This window comes from Zalophus californianus, chromosome 5 (genome assembly GCF_009762305.2).
Source record: "Zalophus californianus isolate mZalCal1 chromosome 5, mZalCal1.pri.v2, whole genome shotgun sequence".
Taxonomy (NCBI): domain Eukaryota; kingdom Metazoa; phylum Chordata; class Mammalia; order Carnivora; family Otariidae; genus Zalophus; species Zalophus californianus.
Window position 1 is genome coordinate 29,258,707 of NC_045599.1, and position 21,216 is coordinate 29,279,922.

The 21,216-nt window shown below is 49.0% G+C and overlaps 1 protein-coding gene across 1 annotated transcript in view; it reads left to right on the forward strand.

Annotated features, from left to right (window-relative positions):
- The window catches only part of TGFBI (transforming growth factor beta induced), a 31,978-nt gene extending 27,112 nt beyond the window's left edge, over positions 1-4,866 (forward strand). Inside the window, exons 13-17 of the mRNA XM_027607049.1 lie at positions 499-623; positions 1,867-1,969; positions 2,547-2,626; positions 3,710-3,734; positions 4,236-4,866. Coding sequence (XP_027462850.1) covers positions 499-623; positions 1,867-1,969; positions 2,547-2,626; positions 3,710-3,734; positions 4,236-4,276 — 374 coding nt within the window. The 3' untranslated portion in view covers positions 4,277-4,866. The remainder of the gene's footprint in view (positions 1-498; positions 624-1,866; positions 1,970-2,546; positions 2,627-3,709; positions 3,735-4,235) is intronic.
- Positions 4,867-21,216: the final 16,350 nt, after the last annotated feature.

Consider the following 21,216-nt stretch of genomic DNA (forward strand, 5'->3'; position numbering starts at 1 on the left):
CAGCTGTTGACTCTTTTAAGCTCTCCCTGCAGGAAACGGCCGCCCCAGAATATGCATTTGAGGGCAGAACGTGTAAATATTTCACTACTGTGTTATAACCATCAGGAGCCACGCTGCTGATGAAATGTCCCAGATGCTGGTGCTGGAAAGGTTCCTGGCTTTCCAAGCAAATATTTAGCTCATGGAAAAATGAGTCATGCTCACAGAGGAGTATGGATTAACTCCTTCTCGGCAGCACAGAGAGCTCTTGCTTAACCTAGCAGTCCCCCGACTGTAGAGGCAGACACGGGCCTCCATCCCCTGAGCCTCTCCTGCAGGCTCCAGGTCAGAGGGCTGAGCGCACCTGCTGTGTGCTGCTCACCTGGTCGGCGGGGGGCGGTGGGGGGGTTCTCCGTCTCAGGCATCACCACTTGCATCCCCGTCTCGGCCCTTCTCGACCGTGCCGGTTACCAGCCTTGTGATGAACTCTGCTCTCCTTTCTTTGCCACAAACCTGCAGGCAATGCCAAAGAGCTGGCCAACATCCTGAAATACCACATTGGCGATGAGATCCTGGTCAGCGGGGGCATCGGGGCCCTGGTGCGGCTGAAGTCTCTCCAGGGGGACAAGCTGGAAGTCAGCTCAGTGAGTGTGCCTAAGAACTAAAAGGCCAGCCATGTACTGCCACTGGGGTTCCAGGGCACCTCTCAGCCCCCGGGCCAGTGTTAGACACTCACACACAGTCTTGAAGATGCACCTTGCATCTCTGAGTGCATTCTGTCCAAAGACAGAAAAGAGGAAAGGGTCTTGGGGAAATGAGGCGAGATTGTGGTTAGACACGAATAAGAACTTCCAGATTTGCTGGGGAATCAAGCATCTGACTGGTGTGGGGGAGAGGCCGTTAGATCTTCCTTCCCTTAAGGAGATGATAGGCAATTACTCATGCAGCTTGAGGGATCGATCCCCAGTCCCCTTCGTACCCCTTCCCTTCAAATCTGGGGCTCACCGAGCTCCACCATGAGCCAGACCATCCCACGAGGCTTTTTCTGCAGAGGCGTGGTCTGCGAGCCTTCCCTTGCTCTGCACCTTGAGGACACACATTCCGCTTTGAAGCTGCCTCGGGGGATTCCCTCACTGAAGAGAGAGAACAGACAGGCAGCTGAGCTCAGTGAAGCTGCTGTGGCCTCCTGGCTGCACTGGCCAGGCTCCCGGGGCTCCCCTGTGGAGCCACCACTCTTCCAGAATGTGGCTGGCTCAGCCTCTGCTCGGGGCTCCTCTCTCCTGACCTTCAGCCATCCCTTTGCATATCACTTTCCCTCCGGAGCCTGAGGAAGCACGGAGGGAGCCAGAATGTGATGACTTGTTGACTTCTAGTTTTGGGTGTTGGGGTCCCATCACAGGCGTCCGTCCCCCCTTCCCCCTTGGGTCTGATCCATGAGCTGTTCGGGAAGGACTGAGGTAGACGCCTGGGTGCACTTCCTGTGAGAAAGGCGGGCCGCTGAGGACAAGTGGAAGGAGCCCTACACCCGGGGCTGGAAGCCTGGCTTCTGTTCCCCGCCATCCCACCCACTAAAGGAGGCACCGGGCCTGTCCTGGGTCTCGGTTTCCTCTTCTGCTAAGTGGGGCAATGACACCGCCTCTTTAGCACACACTGCTGTAAGGACGAAGTGAGAGGTGCGCGAGGCTCTTCTGTAGATGACACCGCACTGAGCCACCCGCCGGCATTAGAAGGCGTCCACCGGGCTAAAGGCGTGTGGCTGGCGGGGGCCGTTCCGTTCCCCAGCGTTTCCCTCACACCTAATCCAGTATCTGGCCTCTGGAAGTGCTCAGTAAACACTTACTGAGTGAGTAAGATACATATGGTCTATGTCGTCTCTTTTTCTCCCAGAAAAACAACGTAGTGAATGTCAATAAGGAGCTGGTTGCGGAAGCTGACATCATGGCCACCAATGGGGTGGTCTATGCCATCTCCAGTGTCCTGCAGCCTCCAGGTAAGGCCCTAAAGTATCCCAGCCCCGCTCAGCCTGCAGCTGACCCTTCTCCACGCACGGCAGTCGGTGCTCGATGGGAAAACTGTTCGATGCAAAGATAAGAATAGTGCGCAACATGCCATCTGAGCCTTTATGGACAGCGTCGCTGTGGCCGATTGAAAAGTGAATTAGGAACTGTTGGTTTTAAATGCACTACACCAGAAACTCAAGGACACATTTCTTTTTGCTGAATTGCCTGTCTAAGCCCCACTCAGACATGGCCCACTTACTTGTCACACGTGGATGTGGTGAACGTGGCTCCGAGCACACATCTGACAGCATCGCGCCTCATGGGAGTTCTCTTTACCTCCAGCAGGGTTGAACTTGAGTCCAGCCACTGCCTGCACTGTGCATTCACCTTTTTTTGCCTTCTTTCCCCATGGGCCAAATTCCACCGTGAGTTAGGAAAAGTTACGAAGGAAAAATTCATGGGAGAATGTGAGCCAGCAGGCACAACAGTGCCCCTCGGTCGTGCTTGCTGTGAATGCCATGCTAGGAATTTCGCTCTCACCAATGTTGCATTTTCTTTCGTCTCTAGCCAACAGACCTCAGGAGCGAGGGGATGAACTTGCAGACTCTGCCCTTGAAATCTTCAAACAGGCGTCAGCATATTCCAGGGTAAGATGCTGCTAGGTTTGCCCGTGGCCTGAGCAGCCTTGGGTCCTCTGCCTGGGCCCAGGCAGAGGACTCCCCGGGTCCCTGTCTTCCTTGGCAGCACTCCCAGGGCTCCCGTGAAACTTTCCCCACTGCCATGCAGCTATCCTCAGTGCCAGCCTGAGTGGAGTTCTGGGGAAAGAACCCAGGCAGTCCCCACTTCCTTTGTGAGCAAAAACCCAGGCCTTTAAACCAAGACCTCTGAGCCTCATTCCATGAGGAAGCCACTGCTGGTGAGGACAGATAAAGCTCTGGAATCCATCTGTCCAAGGAAGGCAGCGCATCCCAAATTTGCCTTACTGTGGCCTTGCCGGGCCTGAGCCTGGGCCTCTAAGTCACCCTCTGTTTTTCATGACATGGCCCGTCTTGGGGAATGCTGGGGCTCTTCAAGGCAGTGGTGTGGGTCCTGGATACAGGGCAGGTGTGGGGGCGGGGGGGCATCTCTCCCTTCCTCGCCTCTGCTCTGCTTTCCCCTTAGAACCTCTCTGATTCTTCCTGCACTTCTCTTCCTGCTCCCCGGCTTGCCCCGGGGCCTAGAAGCCCCACTCAGGCTCCTTTGCTGCTTCGCATGAGGTGGAGCCTCTTGGGAACCTGGGCACCTTATAGAAAGTTTGCGTTTGAAGAGAAGAGGCTGCTGGAGGTAGTTCTTACCCAGAGTCTTGGAGCTGGAGTATGTCCTTTACTTTTGGATAGAGGGGTTTCCTTTGTGCCCCTTGAGAAGGGTTCTTGGCCTTGAGCTCCTACACTTGAGGGCCACCTGCTGTGCCGTCCCAGCTCCCCAAGCTCTAGGCTGTGGACTCAGTGGAAGCCTGACTCTGGGGTCTCCCAGGAATATCTACCCCAGACTCCACTTGGTTGGGGCTTACACTTCGCTTGGGGCTGCCATGACCAACTGAGGGGCTCCCTAGGACCCAGCAGTTACATGTCCCCCTTCTTCTTCCTCACCCCCAGCATTTTTTTCTGGGGTGGCCGTGGGCAAAGCCACTGCCATGAGCAGGGGCAGGTACAACTTTCACTAGAAACCTGACACTTGGTGTTTTCTTTCAGGCCGCCCAGACCTCTGTGAAACTAGGTGAGTCTGGCCTGGGTTTAAAGCCCTTTGTATGTGTGCTTGGGCCCTTCCCCCAAGCAGGCCCAAACCTGCCCTCTGCTGTATATAGATCACAACATCATGGTGCAATAAAACAAGCATGGCCTTTGGGGTCAGACACAGAATACCCAATTCCCTTCGCTATAAGGTGGAGATAGTAAGAGTACCAACCTTTTAAGGTTGCTGTGAGTTTGGGGCTTTGGGAACCTGGGAATATTGCACGGTGACTTGGCAGAAGCATACAGTGGCTTGGTTCGAAGCTGGTGGATGGAGGAAATCCCAGTTCCTGTTACATCATGGAGTGAGACATCATGATCTTTGTTGTATCATTAAGACAGGAAGTCTCCCAAACCAAAAAGCACCTGTAGGGGGCAGGGGAGTGGTGGGAGGGGGCCGCGGGCCCTGCCCTCGTGACTCTGATGGTGTCCTAGACAGATACTGGGTGGCCCGATTCCTCTTCACCTTGAAACCTCTCTCTTCCAGCCCCCGTGTATCAGCGGTTATTAGAGAGGATGAAGCATTAGCGCGGAGGATGCCGGAAGAACGCACTTCGGCAGCTCACCACCACTTTCTCTGAGTTTACCAAAGAGACTGAATGTTTTTGAAACCAAATGTCACACTTCAGTGTGCTTGGGCTGCACCGGAATGAGATCTGAGCCCTGGGTGGGTGGAGGGAGGAGGGAAGGAGATGTCCTTTTATTTGGTTTCCCCCCCAAACATGGCTGTTAACCCACTGCATGCGGAGACCTGGATATCACTGCCTGATAGTCGCTCCTAAAAAGGACCTGTCCCGAACATGGAATTTCCCACCCATGCCAAGTGCTCTGGAAAGGGGGGCTGAAGTTTTGTGGCACTCACCAAACACGAATCGGGCAGTCTAGCATGATGGGGGCGGGGATTCTGACACAGTTCTTGTAAAGCTCTTTTACAACTGGAGAAATGGCATCATTATAAGCTATGGGTTGAACTGCTCTGTGCCTGCGTGTGGCTTGGACGCTTCTTGGTGGCCCTGTCCGGGTAGAAAAGGGAGGGTAGGTAGAGCATGCCGAGCCCAGGATTTCCCAGGTGTGGCAGAGCCATCGTGTGTTTGTAATAATAAAACCAAAGAAATGTATGCCTGTGTGGACGGGAACTGCGTGATGGCCTGGCCTGGGTATTCGCAGGGGGCGCTGGCGGTGGGGGGATGCTGTCTGTTTCTTGGGGCTGTGCTGGTCCTTCCTACCGAGACTGCAGCCAGGAGCAGCATGGCAAGGAGCCCCGAGGGGACCATCTGTGGGACATGCTCCGTCTTTGTTGAACTCACTTTCCTTTCAGCCTCCATGGGCCCTGGGGGCTGGAGTCCTCTGTGCTCCCTGGACTCCTCTTATTGGCCAGAAGTGCCCATCTCGCTTCCAGCCTCGTGACCCCCCTGCCTTTTTTTGGACTTTAGAATGCTCGGCACTACCCTGTGAAGAGGGTCCTGCACGGTCCCATTATACAGATGAGGAGACTGAGGGTTTCCTCAGGAGAGGGAGAGCCCCCTGGCAGCACAGCAGATAGCTGAGCCGGGACTGGCACGCAAGCCTCCTGCCTCCCAGGGACCCCCATTCAGCATGGGAGCCAGTCCGGGTTTTCCAGGCCCATAGCCCCTGTGCCAACCTGCACGCAAATCCTTTCCCCGGCTCCTTCTGTCTTCTCCATTTTGAAATGTCCTCGGCACTGACAGGGTAGTGCAGCCGGGGCATCACTGCTCCCAGGCGCAGGCAGTATGGCCTTGAACTCTGAGGCCCTGTTCCCTCAACTGTACCAGGGGGCTGCCCAGAGCATCTCTGTCCTAGGTCCGTCCGGCGGAAGAAACGAGATGATCCTCATAAGATGCCTAGCACGGCATTAGGTAGCCTGATTCCTATCCTGCTATCTGGGATTGCTCAGGATCAGTGCAGCTGAGAGCCCTCTTCGGTGCCTCGGCCAGAGGCCGCCCCCTTACCTGGAGACAGCGCCCCCTTACCTGCCGCCTCCAGCAGGTGGCGCTCATTCCACCTACAGGACCCAGAGACCCTTGGAACTCAGAGCCACTGCTGGGAGTAGAGCCAGTGGAGGCACAGAGGGGGCCCCTCCCGCCCAGTCTAGGGAAGACAGACACTACCTGTCATACCTACAGTCCCTCATCCACTGCTCCACGGCACTCATCGATCGCTCCACAGATAACTGGGTGAGGCCGCGATCTCGGGATGCTTCCGCGCCCATGGGGCAGGGAACTGGGAATCCGTTCGTGGCACTACCGCCCTCTCTTCGGCGCGACAGATGAGGAAGAATCTGAGGAAGGAGGGGCAGAGGAAGGGATGCAGGGACCTCTCAGAAGTGGGAGGAGGGAGATGAGAGCAGGTGCGGGAGCTCACCTGGAGGTGAAGGGCTCACAGGAGGGTGTCCTGAGAGGTGACACAGCCTTCGGCAGCCCGTGCCGGCTAGTTCTTGCTGGATATGCTGCAGCTCTGCTTCATTTAAGCACCCGAAATGCACAGCCCTGGCTTTCCAAGAAAACGTGGGAACCCTAAGAAGTGGTTAGTTTCACTTTTAGAGATCCCTTCATTTAAAATAAAAACCAACACAAATTCCTTAAAAATGCCAAAACCCTTCCCTCTGTGCCTGCGATCCCTGCCCTGCCTCCATCCCAGCCTCCCCAACAAGGGGGCTCTGCTCTTTCAGCTGGACCGTCCTCCTTGTAGACTGAGCACCACACACAGCCTGCCTGGCCCTGCCTTCCCTTCCCAGCCAAAAAGGATCGAGCTCTTGTCTTTGGGGTCCTGATTACCCCTCACCCCCGCCTGTGTTTTTCTTGGGAGACCCCGGGCTGAGCATTAGGGGCTCCTATCTGGGAATGGATGTCCAGGGCCTGGATATTTGGGGGGGGGGCTCCTGGAGGGAGGTGTGTGCCTGTCCTGTGTCCCCCTCCAACAGAAGGCCAGAGGGCAGCCCAAGCCAGGAGGTTGTGCAGGCCCGGGCCCACCCCCGCCCGCCGAGCGCCAGCGAGGCAAAGCAAGGAGAGGGAGAAGGGCCAGGCGTTCTGCTGGTTCCCTTCCGTCTCTGCTGCCACTCGGCTGCCAGGCCTTTGGGGTAGAGAGCACCGCGAAGACCCTGAGCACAGGGGCCCCGGCTCCTGTGGGGCTGGGCTGGGCCTCTCCCAGCAGAGGCCGAGGCTTTCTGGACCTGGCCTTACTGGCCCGCCCACAGGCCAGTCGGGTTCTGGGGCCAGAGGAGGGGCCACTGCCTTGGGCTATGCTCCGAAATGCACCGTCTTTTCTTTTCCTTACAGTCCTCTTTAATAGGTAGGTGTGAATAGATTTCATTTTACTGCTGTGGAAGCTTCAAGAGGTAGTTTGCCAGGCCACAGAAGAAACAGGCAGACGCTGGCACGGAAGCCGGGCCCATGGGACTCCAGACCCCACACTCTTAAGCGTTCCACTCCTTCTGCCCCACGCCCAGCAGCGTGCCTGGGCAATCGGACTCGGGCACCAGGGCGGCCAGAAAGGGCATGAGACCCCCGCCGCTTCTGAGAAGCCCCGGCAGGCCTGGTCTCTGTGTGCACTGCCTAGGCCATAACTTGTTTACGTGCCGCTGGTGGCCGGGAGGGGATCAGCGACAGCCTCGGATGTCCCGGCCGCATGGACGTCAGGATAGGAGAGAGGAAGGGGATTTCTCAAGCGGCGGAAAATGCCTCTGTGCTTGAAGCCATAATTCAGTGTCACGGTCTGAGAAGAGCTGCCCGGAATGCTGTGCTCAGAAATCTTTCCAAAGCCAGGAGAGAAGGCCATGGAATGAAGGATGGGCCCAGTGCCCTCTCCCAAGAAGTCAAATGAGGCCACTTCTGGCCAGGCCTGCTTGGCAAGGAAAGAAACACGTCCGTTCTGTGGGATCCCGTGGCCAAATCTTGGGCCGAGGTGGTTCAGGGAAGTACACACACACACAAGGGCTCACACACTCACATGCACACACTCTCACACAGTCACACATTCACACGCACACCCCCTGCTCCCACACACACCCCTGTGCAGGCCTAAAGGGCCCCAGACAGAGCCTCAGGCGTAGGTAACTTCTGGTGGGGAGAGGACTCTGAGTCCTGGAGGAGGAAGGTAGGGCCACGGTTGCTCCCTAGGAACCGTCTGGCTGTGGCCTCAGGCTTGTTGGAGGCAGGCCACACGGGCCATCCAGGGCAGGAGGCTGTGACTGTGCTGCCCCTGCCATCCCAGAGCTGGTCATCGGTGAGAGAGGTGGTGGAGGGAGCACCCCGAGACCTGAAGAATGCGGGGGGCTGGGGAGGGGGTTCTGGGCTGAAAGAAGGGTGTGCGTGAAGTCTCTGAGGCACGTGCTAGAGTCCTGTACCTGCGGTGGGAGAGCAGAGAAAATTCCTCCGGCGAGGGAGATTCTGGGAGCCAGCCCACCTGGCCTCGGAGGCCGTGGTGAGACGTTGAGGCGTTATCCCCAGGACAAGAAGCCACTGGAGGGTTTACCCGAGGGATAGGGGTGAGGAGGGGTGTACCCTGATCAGATTTTCATTGCGGCAAAACACACATAGCATGGAATTTACCTTTGTGATCATTTTTTAAAGATTATTTATTTGAGAGAGAGAGAGAGAGAGAGCAAGCGTACATGAGTGGGGGGAGGGGCAGAGGGGAGACTCTCAAGCAGACTCTGCGCTGATTGGGGAGCCCCATGCAGGGCTCGATCCCATGACCCATGAGATCACGACCTGAGCTGAAACCAAGAGCCGGGCCCTCAAGTGACTGAGCCACCCAGGCACCCCTTTTCAACCATTTTTAAAAGTGTAGAGTTCAGTGGCATTAAGTACATTCACATTGTTGTGCAATCGTCTCCGGGATTCTTTTCATCTCATTGGGCAACACCGAAATCCACCAAGCACAAGCTCCGTGTTCTCATTCCTCCTGCTCTACGGGGCCTTGGTCACCACTGTTCGACCTTCTGTCCCTATGAACTTGACCACTCCAGGTACCTCATATAAATGAAATCGTACAGTATTTGTTCTTTGGTGACTGGCTTTTTTCATTAGGATGCCTTCTGGGTTCATCCATGTGATAGCATGCGTCAGAATGTCCTTCTTTTTCAAGGCTGAGGAATATTCCTTTGCACCTATGCCACATTTTGTTCATGGATTTCTCCATCGATGGAGGATGGGTTGCTCCCACTTTCAGGCTATTGTGAATAATGCTGCTATGAACGTGGGTGTACAAATATTTGAGTCCATTTTGGGTATACACACAAAAATGGAATTGCTTGATCATAAGGTAATCCTATCTTTAACTTTTTGAGGAAATGGGGCGCCTGGGTGGCTCAGTCGGTTGAGCACCTGACTCTTGATTCGGGCTCAGGTCGTGATCTCAGGGTCCTGGGATGGAGCCCCCGCGCGTTGGACTCTGCGCTAAGCAGGGAGTCTGCTTGTCCCTCTCCCTCTGCCGCTCCTCCTCCTCCCGCGCACTCTCTCTCTCAAATAAATAACTAAAGTCCTTAAGGTTTTGAGGAACTGCTACCCCCCGCTTCCACAGCGGTTGTGCTATTTTATTTCCCACCAACTGTGCACAAGGGTCCGGTTTCTCCATGTCATCCTTGCCCTGCTGTTTTGTTTTTATAACAACCATTCTTTTTTTTAAAATTTTTTTATTGTTATGTTAATCACCATATATTACATAATTTGTTTTGGTGTACTGTTCCATGATTCATTGTTTGTGCATAACACCCAGTGCTCCACGCAGAACGTGCCCTCTTTAATACCCATCACCAGGCTAACCCATCCCTCCAGCCCCCTTCCCTCAAGAACCCTCAGTTTGTTTTTCAGAGTCCATCATCTCTCCCGGTTCGTCTCCCCCTCTGACTTACTCCCCTTCATTCTTCCTCTCCTGCTATCTTCTTTTTCTTTTTTCTTAAAATATGTTGCGTTATTTGTTTCAGAAGTACAGATCTGTGATTCAGCAGTCTTGCACAATTCACAGCGCTCACCATAGCACATATCTTCCCCAATGTCCATCACCCAGCCACCCCATCCCTCCCACCCCCGACCACTCCAGCAACCCTGTTTGTTCCTGAGATTAAGAATTCCTCATATCAGTGAGGTCATATGATACATGTCTTTCTCTGATTGACTTATTTCACTCAGCATAACACCCTCCAGTTCCATCCACGTCGTTGCAAATGGCAAGATCTCCTTCCTTTTGATGGCTGCATAATATTCCATTGTGTATATATACCACCTCTTCTTTATCCATTCATCTGTCGATGGACATATTGGCTCTTTCCACAGTTTGGCTATTGTGGACATTGCTGCTATAAACATTGGGGTGGACGTACCCCTTCGGGTCCCTACATTTGTATCTTTGGGGTAAATACCCAGTAGTGCAATTGCTGGATTGAATGGTAGCTCTAATTTCAGCTGTTTGAGGAACCTCCATACTGTTTTCCAGAGTGGTTGCACCAGCTTGCATTCCCACCAACAGTGTAGGAGGGTTCCCCTTTCTCCACATCCCCGCCAACATCTGTCGTGCCCTGACTTGTTAATTTTAGCCATTCTGACGGGTGTGAGGTGGTATCTCATTGAGGTTTTGATTTGGATTTCCCTGATGCCGAGCGATGTTGAGCACTTTTTCATGTGCCTGTTGGCCATTTGGATGTCTTCTTTGGAAAAATGTCTGTTCATGCCTTCTGCCCATTTCTTGATTGGATTATTTGTTCTTTGGGTGTTGAGTTTGATAAGTTCTTTATAGATTTTGGATACTAGGCCTTTATCTGATATGTCATTTGCAAATATTTTCTCCCATTCTGTCGGTTGTCTTTTGGTTTTGTGGACTGTTTCTTTTGCTGTGCAAAAGCTTTTTATCTTGATGAAATCCCAATAGTTCATTTTTGCCCTGACTTCCTGTGCCTTTGGTGATGTTTCTAGGAAGAAGTTGCTGCGGCTGAGGTCGAAGAGGTTGCTACCTGTGTTCTCCTTTAGGATTTGGATGGACTCCTGTCTCACGTTTAGGTCTTTCAACCATTTGGAGTCTATTTTTGTGTGTGGTGTAAGGAAATGGTCCAGTTTCATTCTTCTGCATGCGGCTGTCCAATTTTCCCAACACCATTTGTTGAAGAGACTGTCTTTTTTCCACTGGACATTCTTTCCTGCTTTGTCAAAGCTAAGTTGACCATAGAGTTGAGGGTCCATTTCTGGGCTCTCGATTCTGTTCCATTGATCTGTGTGTCTGTTTTTGTGACAGTACCATACTGTCTTGATGATGACAGCTTTGTAATAGAGCTGGAAGTCCGGAATTGTGATGCTGCCAGCTTTGCTTTTCTTTTTCAATATTCCTCTGGCTATTCGGGGTCTCTTCTGGTTCCATACAAATTTTAGGATTATTTGTTCCATTTCTTTGAAAAAAGGTGGATGGTATTTTGATGGAGATTGCATTGAATGTGTAGATTGCTCTAGGTAGCATTGACATCTTCACAATGTTGGTTCTTCCAATCCATGTTTTTCCATTTCTTTGTGTCTTCTTCAATTTCTTTCCTGACTATTTTATAGTTTTCTGAGTACAGATCCTTTGCCTCTTTGGTTAAATTTATTCCTAGGTATCTTATGGTTTTGGGTGCAATTGTGAATGGGATCGACTCCTTGATTTGTCTCTCTTCTGTCTTGTTGTTGGTGTATAGGAATGCCACTGATTTCTGTGCATTGATTTTATAGCCTGCTACTTGACTGAATTCCTGTCTGAGTTCTAGCGGTTTTGGGGTGGAGTCTTTTGGCTTTTCCACATAAAGTATCATATCATCTGCAAAGAGTGAGAGTTTGACTTCCTCTTTGCCGATTTGGATGCCTTTGATTTCTTTTTGTTGTCTGCTGTGGCTAGGACTTCTAATACTATGTTGAATAGCAGTGGTGAGAGTGGACATCCCTGCCGCGTTCCTGACCTTAGGGGAAAAGCTCTCAGCTTTTCCCCATTGAGAATGATATTCGCTGTAGGTTTTTCGTAGATGGCTTTTATGATATTGAGGTATGTACCCTCTATCCCTATACTCTGAAGAGTTTTGATCAAGAAAGGATGCTGTACTTTGTCAAATGCTTTTTGTGCATCTATTGAGAGGGTCATATGATTGTTGTTCTTTCTTTTGTTAATGTATTGTATCACGTTGATTGATTTGCGGATGCTGAACCAGCCTTGCAGCCCAGGGATAAATCCCACTTGGTCGTGGTGAATAATCCTTTTAATGTACTGTTGGATCCTATTGGCTAGTATTTTGGTGAGAATTTTTGCATTCATGTTCATCAAGGATATTGGTCTGTAATTCTCCTTTTTGATGGGATCTTTGTCTGGTTTTGGGATCAAGGTAATGCTGGCCTCATAGAATGAGTTTGGAAGTTTTCCTTCCATTTCTGTTTTTTGGAATAGTTTCAGGAGAATAGGTATTAATTCTTCTTTAAATGTCTGATAGAATTCCCCTGGGAAGCCATCTGGCCCTGGGCTTTTGTTTCTTGGGAGATTTTTGATGACTGCTTCAATTTCCTTAGTGGTTATAGGTCTGTTCAGGTTTTCTATTTCTTCCTGGTTCAGTTTTCGTAGTTGATACATCTCTAGGAATGCACCCATTTCTTCCAGGTTATCTAATTTGCTGGCATACAGTTGCTCATAATATGTTCTTAGAATTGTTTGTATTTCTTTGGTGTTGGTTGTGATCTCTCCTCTTTCATTCATGATTTTGTTGATTTGGGTCATTTCTCTTTTCTTTTTGATCAGTCTGGCCAGGGGTTTATCAATCTTGTTAATTCTTTCAAAGAACCAGCTCCTAGTTTCGTTGATCTGTTCTACTGTTCTTTTGGTTTCCAGTTCATTGATTTCTGCTCTGATCTTTATTATTTCTCTTCTCCTGCTGGGTTTAGGCTTTATTTGCTGTTCTTTCTCCAGCTCCTTTAGGTGTAGGGTTAGATTGTGTATTTGAGACCTTTCTTGTTTCTTGAGAAAGGCTTGTATTGCTATACACTTTCCTCTCAGGACTGCCTTTGCTGTATCCCAAAGATTTTGGACAGTTGTGTTTTCATTTTCATTGGTTTCCATGAATTTTTTTAATTCTTCTTTAATTTCCTGGTTGACCCATTCATTCTTTAGTAGGATGCTCTTTAGCCTCCATGTATTTGAGTTCTTTCCGACTTTCCTCTTGTGATTGAGTTCTAGTTTCAAAGCATTGTGGTCTGAAAATATGCAGGGAATGATCCCAATCTTTTGGTACCGGCTGAGACCTGATTTGTGACCTAGGATGTGATCAGTTCTGGAGAATGTTCCATGGGCACTAGAGAAGAATGTGTATTCTGTTGCTTTGGGATGGAATGTTCTGAATATGTCTGTGAAGTCCATTTGATCTAGTGTGTCATTTAAAGTCTTTATTTCCTTGTTGATCTTTTGCTTAGATGATCTGTCCATTTCAGTCAGGGGGGTGTTAAAGTCCCCCACTATTATTGTATTGCTGTCAATGTGTTTCTTCGCTTTTGTTATTAATTACCTTATATAATTGGCTGCTCCCACGTTAGGGGCATAGATATTTACAATTGTTAGATCTTCTTGTTGGATAGACCCTTTAAGTAGGATATAGTGTCCTTCCTCATCTCTTATTACAGTCTTTGTTTTAAAATCTAGTTTGTCTGATATAAGGATTGCCACCCCAGCTTTCTTTTGGTGTCCATTAGCATGGTAAATGGTTTTCCACCCCCTCACTTTCAATCTGGGGGTGTCTTTGGGTCTAAAATGAGTCTCTTGCAGACAGCATATGGATGGGTCTTGTTTTTTAATCCAATCTGATAGCCTGTGTCTTTTGATTCGGGCATTGAGCCCATTTACATTCAGGGTAACTATTGAAAGGTATGAATTTAGTGCCATTGTATTGCCTGTAAGGTGACTGTTACTGTATGTTGTCTGTGTTCCTTTCTGATCTTTGCTGCTTTTAGGCTCTCTCTTTGCTTAGAGGACCCCTTTCAATATTTCTTGGAGGGCTGGTTTCATGTTTGCAAATTCCTTTTGTTTTTGTTTGTTCTGGAAGCTTTTGATCTCTCCTTCTATTTTCAATGACAGCCTAGCTGGATATAGTATTCTTGGCTGCATATTTTTCTCGTTTAGTGCTCTGAAGATATCTTGCCAGTCCTTTCTGGCCTGCCAGGTCTCTGTGGATAGGTCTGTTGCCAATCTAATATTTTTACCATTGTAGGTTACATATCTCTTCTCCCGAGCTGCTTTCAGGATTTTCTCTTTGTCTCTGAGACTCGTAAGTTTTACTATTAGATGTCGGGGTTTTGACCTATTTTTATTGATTTTGAGAGGGGTTCTCTGTGCCTCCTGGATTTTGATGCCTGTTTCCTTCCTCACATTAGGGAAGTTCTCTGCTATTATTTGCTCCAATATACCTTCTGCCCCTCTCTCTCTTTCTTCTTCTTCTGGGATCCCAATTATTCTAATGTTGTTTCGTCTTATCGAATCACTTATCTCTCGAATTCTGCCCTCGTGATCCTGTAGTTGTTTCTCCCTCTTTTTCTCAGCCTCTTTACTTTCCATCATTTGGTCTTCTATATCACTCATTCTCTCTTCTGCCTCATTTATCCTAGCAGTTAGTGTCCCCATTTTTGATTGCACCTCATCAATAGCCTTTTTGATTTCGACTTGGTTAGATTTTAGTTCTTTTATTTCTCCAGAAAGGGTTTCTCTAATAACTTCCACGCTTTTTTCAAGCCCAGCTAGTATCTTTAAAGTCATGATTCTGAACTCTAGGTCCGACATCGTACTAATGTCCGTATTGAGTAGGTCCCTGGCTGACGGTACTACCTCTTGTTCTTTTTGCTGAGGTGATTTTTTTCGTCTTGTCATTTTGTCCACAGGAGAATAGATGAATGAGAGAACAAAATGCTAACAGGTTTACAACGTCCCCAGCAAATATACTGTATACAAATCAGAAAAGACCTGAAACCAGGGGAAAAGAAAGGGAAAGAAAGAAAAAAGAAAGAGAAAAAAAAAGAAAAAAAGATAAAAACAAAAACAGAACAATACAAAAAAAGCAGAATGTGATCAAATATGATCAGGCTAGTGCATAGATCAGTGCCACACACTAGATTTTGGGCGTATTTTGGTCTGTTAGAAAAAAGTGCCTCCTAAAATTTTAAAGGAAGAAAGACATATATGTACAAAATAAGGGTTGATACAATGAAGGGATAGAAGATGACTGTAAAGATGAAAATTATAAAAGATTTTATAAAAGGACTTGATAAGATAAGAAGTTGTTTGAAAAAAGAAAGAAAATTTAAAAAAAAAAAGAAAGAAAAAAGGGAGAGAATGTGATCAGGCAGGAGACTAGAACAGAACCATACACTAGTGATTTAGGGTATATTTTGATCTGTTAGAAGAAACTGTATCTCAAAATTTTAAAGAGAGAACAACTTATATATATATATATATGCCAAAAATAAGGGTAACTACTATGAAGGAATAAAATATGACTCTAAAAATGAAAAATAAAAAAAAAATTTTTTTTTTAAAAAGATTGATAAGATGTTGGTTGAAAAAGGGAAAAAGAAAAAGAAAAAAAACAGTTAACAAAAATTAACTTTGATGAACTAATGAATCATGGTAAAAAAAAGCCATGAATTCTATGTGCAGTATTCCCCTAGCGCTGGAGTTCTCCCGTTCTCCTTGATCGGTAAACTTGGTCTTGGCTTGCTGGCTGTTCGTGCTGATCTTCTGGGGGAGGGGCCTGTTGCTGTGGTTCCCAAATGTCTTTGCCGGAGGCTGAATTGCCCCGCCCTTGTCGGTCCGGGCTAAGCAAGCTGCTCGGGTTTGCTCTCGGGAGCTTTTGTTCCCTGCAAGCTCTCGGTACAGCTTTGGAGGACCAGGGTGAAAATGGTGGCCTCCCAATCTCCACCCAGAGGAGCTGAGAACTCGGGGCCCCACTCCTCAGTGCGCCCCCAGAGAAAAGCAGTCACTCCGGTCTCCCTGGTCTCCGGCCGCACTCCGTGCTCACCCGGCCTGTGACCAAGCGTTTCTATCTCTGGCACCCGACCCCGTGTGGAGTCTCCAAACCCAGCAGATCCCTGCGGTGCGTTCCCGCGCCACTCCTCCCGGGGGAGGAAGGAGAGTCTCCCCGGATCTGCCGCTTGTTGGGTCCCTGCTGGAGGAGCGGTGGCCTGACTGGGCCGCGGATCACAGTTTATGGCAACCCCGAGCTGAGAGCCCACACCTCGGCTCCGTCTCTGCAGCCGGCTTCCCCGCTCCGATCCCTGGGAGCTCTGCCGCACTCAGGCACCCCCGGTCTTTCTGTGACCCCAAGGGTCCTGAGACCCCACTGTCCCGCGAGGGTTCCACCCCCCGCTTAGCCACTGGAGCGACGTCCCTCAGCGGAGCCGACTTCTAAAAGGTCCGATTTTGTGCTCCGCGGCTCTTGCACTTGCCAGAAGCGGCTGACGGAGGCCCCCTCCCCCGCCGTCTATCCTCCCGAATATCTCCTCGGATTCACTTCTCCGCACGCCCTACCTTCCAGTAAGTGGTCGCTTCTCTGTTCAGAGAGTTGTTGCTGCTCTCCTCTTCGATCTCCTGTTGAGTTCGTAGGTGTTCAGAATGGTTTGAATAGGGATTCAGCTGAATTCCTGAGACCAGACGAAATCTAGGTCTCCTACTCCTCCGCCATCTTGCTCCACCCCCCTCAAGTCCTATAACAACCATTCTAATGGTTGTGGTTTTGATTTCATTTCATTCCCTCATGATGAGCAATGTTGTGCATCTTTTCATGTGCTTATCAGCCATTTGTACGTCTTTGGAGACATATCTATTCAAGTTTTTGCCCATTTTTGAATCAGGTTGTTGGCTTCTTATATGTTAGAGAAGTTCTTTATATATTCTGGATATTAATCTCTCATGAAATATATGACTTGCAAATATTTTCTGCCTTTCTGTGGGTTGCCTTTTTACTTTGTTGATAGTTCCCTTTGATGAATAAAAATGTTTAATTTTTATTAAGTCCAATTTATCTGTTTTTCTTTTGTTCCCTATACTTTTGGTGTCATATGCAAGAGATCACTGCCAAATCCAGTGTCGTAAAGATTTTCCCCTATGTTTTCTTCTAAAAGTTTTATAGTTTTAACTTTTACGTTTAGATCTTTGACCCATTTTGAGTTAGTTTTTGTGTGTGGTATAAGGGTCTGCATTCATTTCATGCAGGCATCCAGTTTTCTCAGTAACATTTGTTGGAAAGACTGTCCCCTTCCCGTTGAATGGTCTTGCCACTATTGTTGCAAATCATGGCCATATGTGCAAGGTTTTATGCCTGCACTCTGTTTCTATTGGTCTATAGGTCAATTTTTATGTCAAAACCACACTGTTTTGATTACTGTAGCTTTGTAGTGAGTTTTGAAAATCAAGAATTATGAGTTGTCTGACTTTGTTCTTTTTCAGGATTTTTTTTTTTTTTTTTTTTTTTTTTTGGCTATACAGAGTCCCTTGAGATTCCCTGTGAATTTTAGGATGGATTTTTCTATTTCTGCAAAAAGACATCATTGAGATTTTGGTAGAGATTTCAGGGACTCTGTAGATCACTTTGTGGTATAGTATAGACGTCTTTGTGATGTTAAGTCTTCCAACCCATGAACACAGGATGCCTTTGGTTTATATTTGTCTTCTTTCATTTCTGGCTCTTTTCCACATATAAGTCCTTCATAGAACCTTGGTTAAATTAATTCCTGAGTGTTTAATTTTTTGATGCTATTGTAAATGGCATTGCTTTCTTAATTTCCCAGTTTGTGTTTGGAAGATTGCTTTGGCTTCAGGGTGGAGGGAAGGAATGGAAGCTGGGAAACCAGTCAGGAGGCTGGCACAGCCATGTAGGCAAGAGATGATGGAGGACCAGGGTGGTCACTAGAGACAGAAGGACGTGGAGGGATGAGGTCTAACCTGGAGGTGGGACAGACGGGTTTTGGAATTGGGTTAGAGGAGTGGTGTGGAAGAAAAGGAGAATTCAAGGGTGCTAATGTTTCTACCTCAAACAGCGGGCTAAAAGATGTGCCCATTTTTCTAAAATGCAGAGGAGTGAGGGAGAAGATGTCAGGAGGAGAAAATTAATGGCTCTACTAAACATATTTGAAGTTGGGGAAGCCAGTTAAACGTCCGAGTGGGATGTCAGAGAGGCTTTTCGACATCCAAGTCTAGAGCTCAGGGAAGAGGTCAGGACTGAGTTGAGGTGTTGGGGAGTCATTGCATACAAGGCTTATTCACATGCAGCGCCTGGGTGAGATCACCTAGCGAGAGGGCACAGATAAAGAGGAGTGCCTTGGGCTCCTCCTCCAGCATCCAGAGGCTTGGGAGAGGAAGAGAAAGCTGCAGAAAGACCCGAGAACTTGTGTGTGGAGCCCTGGATGTCCAGGGAGTAGAGCCTTCCAAGGGGGATGGCGTGCCAGCCGTGTTAGGTTATTGGTATGCCCCCTGGATTTGGCCGCCTGAATGTCATCAGGAGTCTCGGCAAGCACGTGGTCAGTGGAGACAAGGGGACTGCGTCTGGAGTGGAGGAAACAAGGACGAGATGGATACACTCTGTGGTCTGAGTGTTTCAGAGAATGAGAACCCTGTAGGTAAAAGAAAACCTGGAAATTGTCCACTCGTTCAGTTTCATCCTTCACACCTGGTTCCAAAGCCCCTTCCACCATCCCTTGTGCATCTATTACCATCGTCTTGATAACTTATTTAGAGTCATTTTCCACTTGCTTTCTTGCTTCCCTTGCGAGGGTGTGAGCATCTAGCACAGGGCCTGGCCCACAGTAAGAGTTCAAAAGGAGTTTCCGCAGAGCCTCGTTTCCAGACAGGCAATAGCCCCTTTATTCAACAAGGTGGTCTCGGGCCCCTGTTGCTCTCTGAAAAGGAAGAGGCGAATTCCCAGACACTGAGGGCATCCTTCCGGAAGGCTGTTAGGCATGAGGATTGGAGGAAGCCTGGCTCCAGTGCTCTCCTCAGCTCTGACCCAGGAAAGCAGAAGGTAGCCCGCTCTGCTCTGCTTCGGTCACTTTGGCTGAGACGCACCCCCCCCAACTGAGAGGGGGCACCTGTGGGCCAGCAGGCCCCGGGAGAAGGAGAGCATCTGGTCCCGAGAACAGACAAAAGGCTGGTTAATCACACCACGGAGCAGGTGACTTCATCCGGAGCAGGTGGTCTGGCCCTCTTACTCCCCTGGGGAGGAAATTTCGCGCTTACGTAGTTTTCCCCACTCCTAGGATCACCATCTTCCAGTTGTATTGAAGGAAGAAGGTCTGAGGTTTGGGAGCAGCAGAGACAGAGGGGAAAGACTTTTGATTAAATATCCTCATTTGGGCGGAAATGAGTTTTTGAGTGAACAGATGGAAAAACCACTCTCTCCCCTGTCAGTGGGACCTGTAAGTCCCTATGGCTTCCTGGCAACAGCCCATAAGTAATTAGAGCTCAAGGAAGCCATCTGCATGCGGGGACCTTTCCCCGGTGACAGCTCTCAGTCTGGCTCCAAGAAGTGGAGGGTGAGGGAGACAGCCCTGGGGGTGGCCTGGTCACACCATGGTCAGGGAGGGGAACAACATGGGGCTAGGGTGTACGGAGACACACACATACCACACACACACAGACACACACACCACACACACAGACACACACCACACAGACACACATACACCACACACAGACACACACACCACACACCACATACCACAGACACACACACCACACACACACACACACACCACACAGACACAGACACACACACACACACACACACACACACACACACACACCGTATCCTCAGTTCTTCCAACATACAGGCACAGCTCCTCAGGACATGTCCGAGAGCAAAGCAAGAACGGTCTCTGAACTGCCAAGATGCAGCCTCCAATCCCAGCCCTCCTCTGATAGGAAACACCACCATTCAGATCCTATTAACTTCCGGCCTAGAGCAGGGGTTCCTGATCTTCCTTGAGCCAGGAGCTCTGGATTTGGGCTGGGCCCCTGTCCTCGGGAAAGGGTCCCTGCAGCACACAGTTTTGAGGACCACTCCCCCTTGAGCCCCACTCTACCTACATTTCATACAGACCTGAATTCTATAGCGCTGCGAGCTTCTGGGGCGCAGCAAGTTCTCTGCCGCCAAAGCATCCCACTCAGACACACAGTCAATAAATAGACGTTGATAAATATAAAATGAGTGGCCTGGCCCCAGGAACCCGCTTTCTGAGCCTGTAACAGTGCACAGAGGCGGCCCCTCAGTGGCACAGTGGCAGCCTGCACACGATAGCAAGAGAGGAGAGGGAAGACTGCCAGGGGCCTGAGGTGGAGAGGCCTTCCAGGGGCTCTCAGGGCGGCCCACGCGGGGGCAAACATGACCGGTGAGCAGCCCCGCGGCCGGCAGGAGCGTGCGAAGACCTTCGCTCCAAACTCAAAACGTTTTCAACATGACAGAATCCACACGGATGGGAACCCCCCGGGCCCTCGAGTGACATGGGAACACTTTTATCTGTGGTTTATAGACAGTTGTGACAGTTCCACCAGGAGGAACAGCCCCTAGGGAAAGTAAATCTTTGAAGGTATTTCTCAATAGCCTATGCCTTTTTTGGAAATCACAGAATTTACACCAGTAATTGATTAAAGATAAAAGCCCTTTTGTCATCTTTCTAACCCCATTCTTAGCTTTAGGAAACTCTTACTTGTGAATTTAGTTTTATTTCCGAATGCACCCATCATTTTCTTGTTAATGTTTAAATTCGATTTGCATTTGAGTTACTCTAAGACAACAATTCAGGGTCTTCATGACCAACGGCGCCTCCCAATGTTTGTTTATCCCAGCACCAGGAATTCAACTGTTACTTCCTCCCCCATTATATTGTTTTGCCTTCTCCGAGATACATTTGATTTTTATTTGTATCAGCTTGTGTCTCGGGGCCATATTTTCTCATTTTCTGTTCCTTTGATCTACATTATCTGTGCTCACGCCTGTACCACACTCCTCAAATTGGTGTTAATTTAACGCCTTTTAACATCTCAGATTTCTTTGCTTTTGAAGGTAACTTCTTTCTTTCTGCAAATTAACACTTTCTCCTTGTAAAAGTTTTAGAGAATAGAGGCAGAAAGAAAAAGTAAAGATCGCCTGTTAACTCTACCAACCAGGGACAACATTTGTCAAATGATTGGAGCACATTCTTTCAGATTTTGTTTTTGAGGCAAATGTGAGCATACATGACGTATCATAAACTTCCTTTATTCTGCCAAAATAAATTATTAGTAAGTTTCAAAACAAAAACAAAACAGGTGTTGTGGTAGATGGAATTTTGGAGGGGGCCTCCGTGACCTTGGCTCTCTAGTGTTACTCCCTCTTTGGCCCAAAGGAGATAATCCAGGTGGGACCGACCTAATCACACAGCTTTTTAAAAGCAGAATTTTCTCCAGCTGGTGGCAGAAGTGGAAGTCAGGCAGAC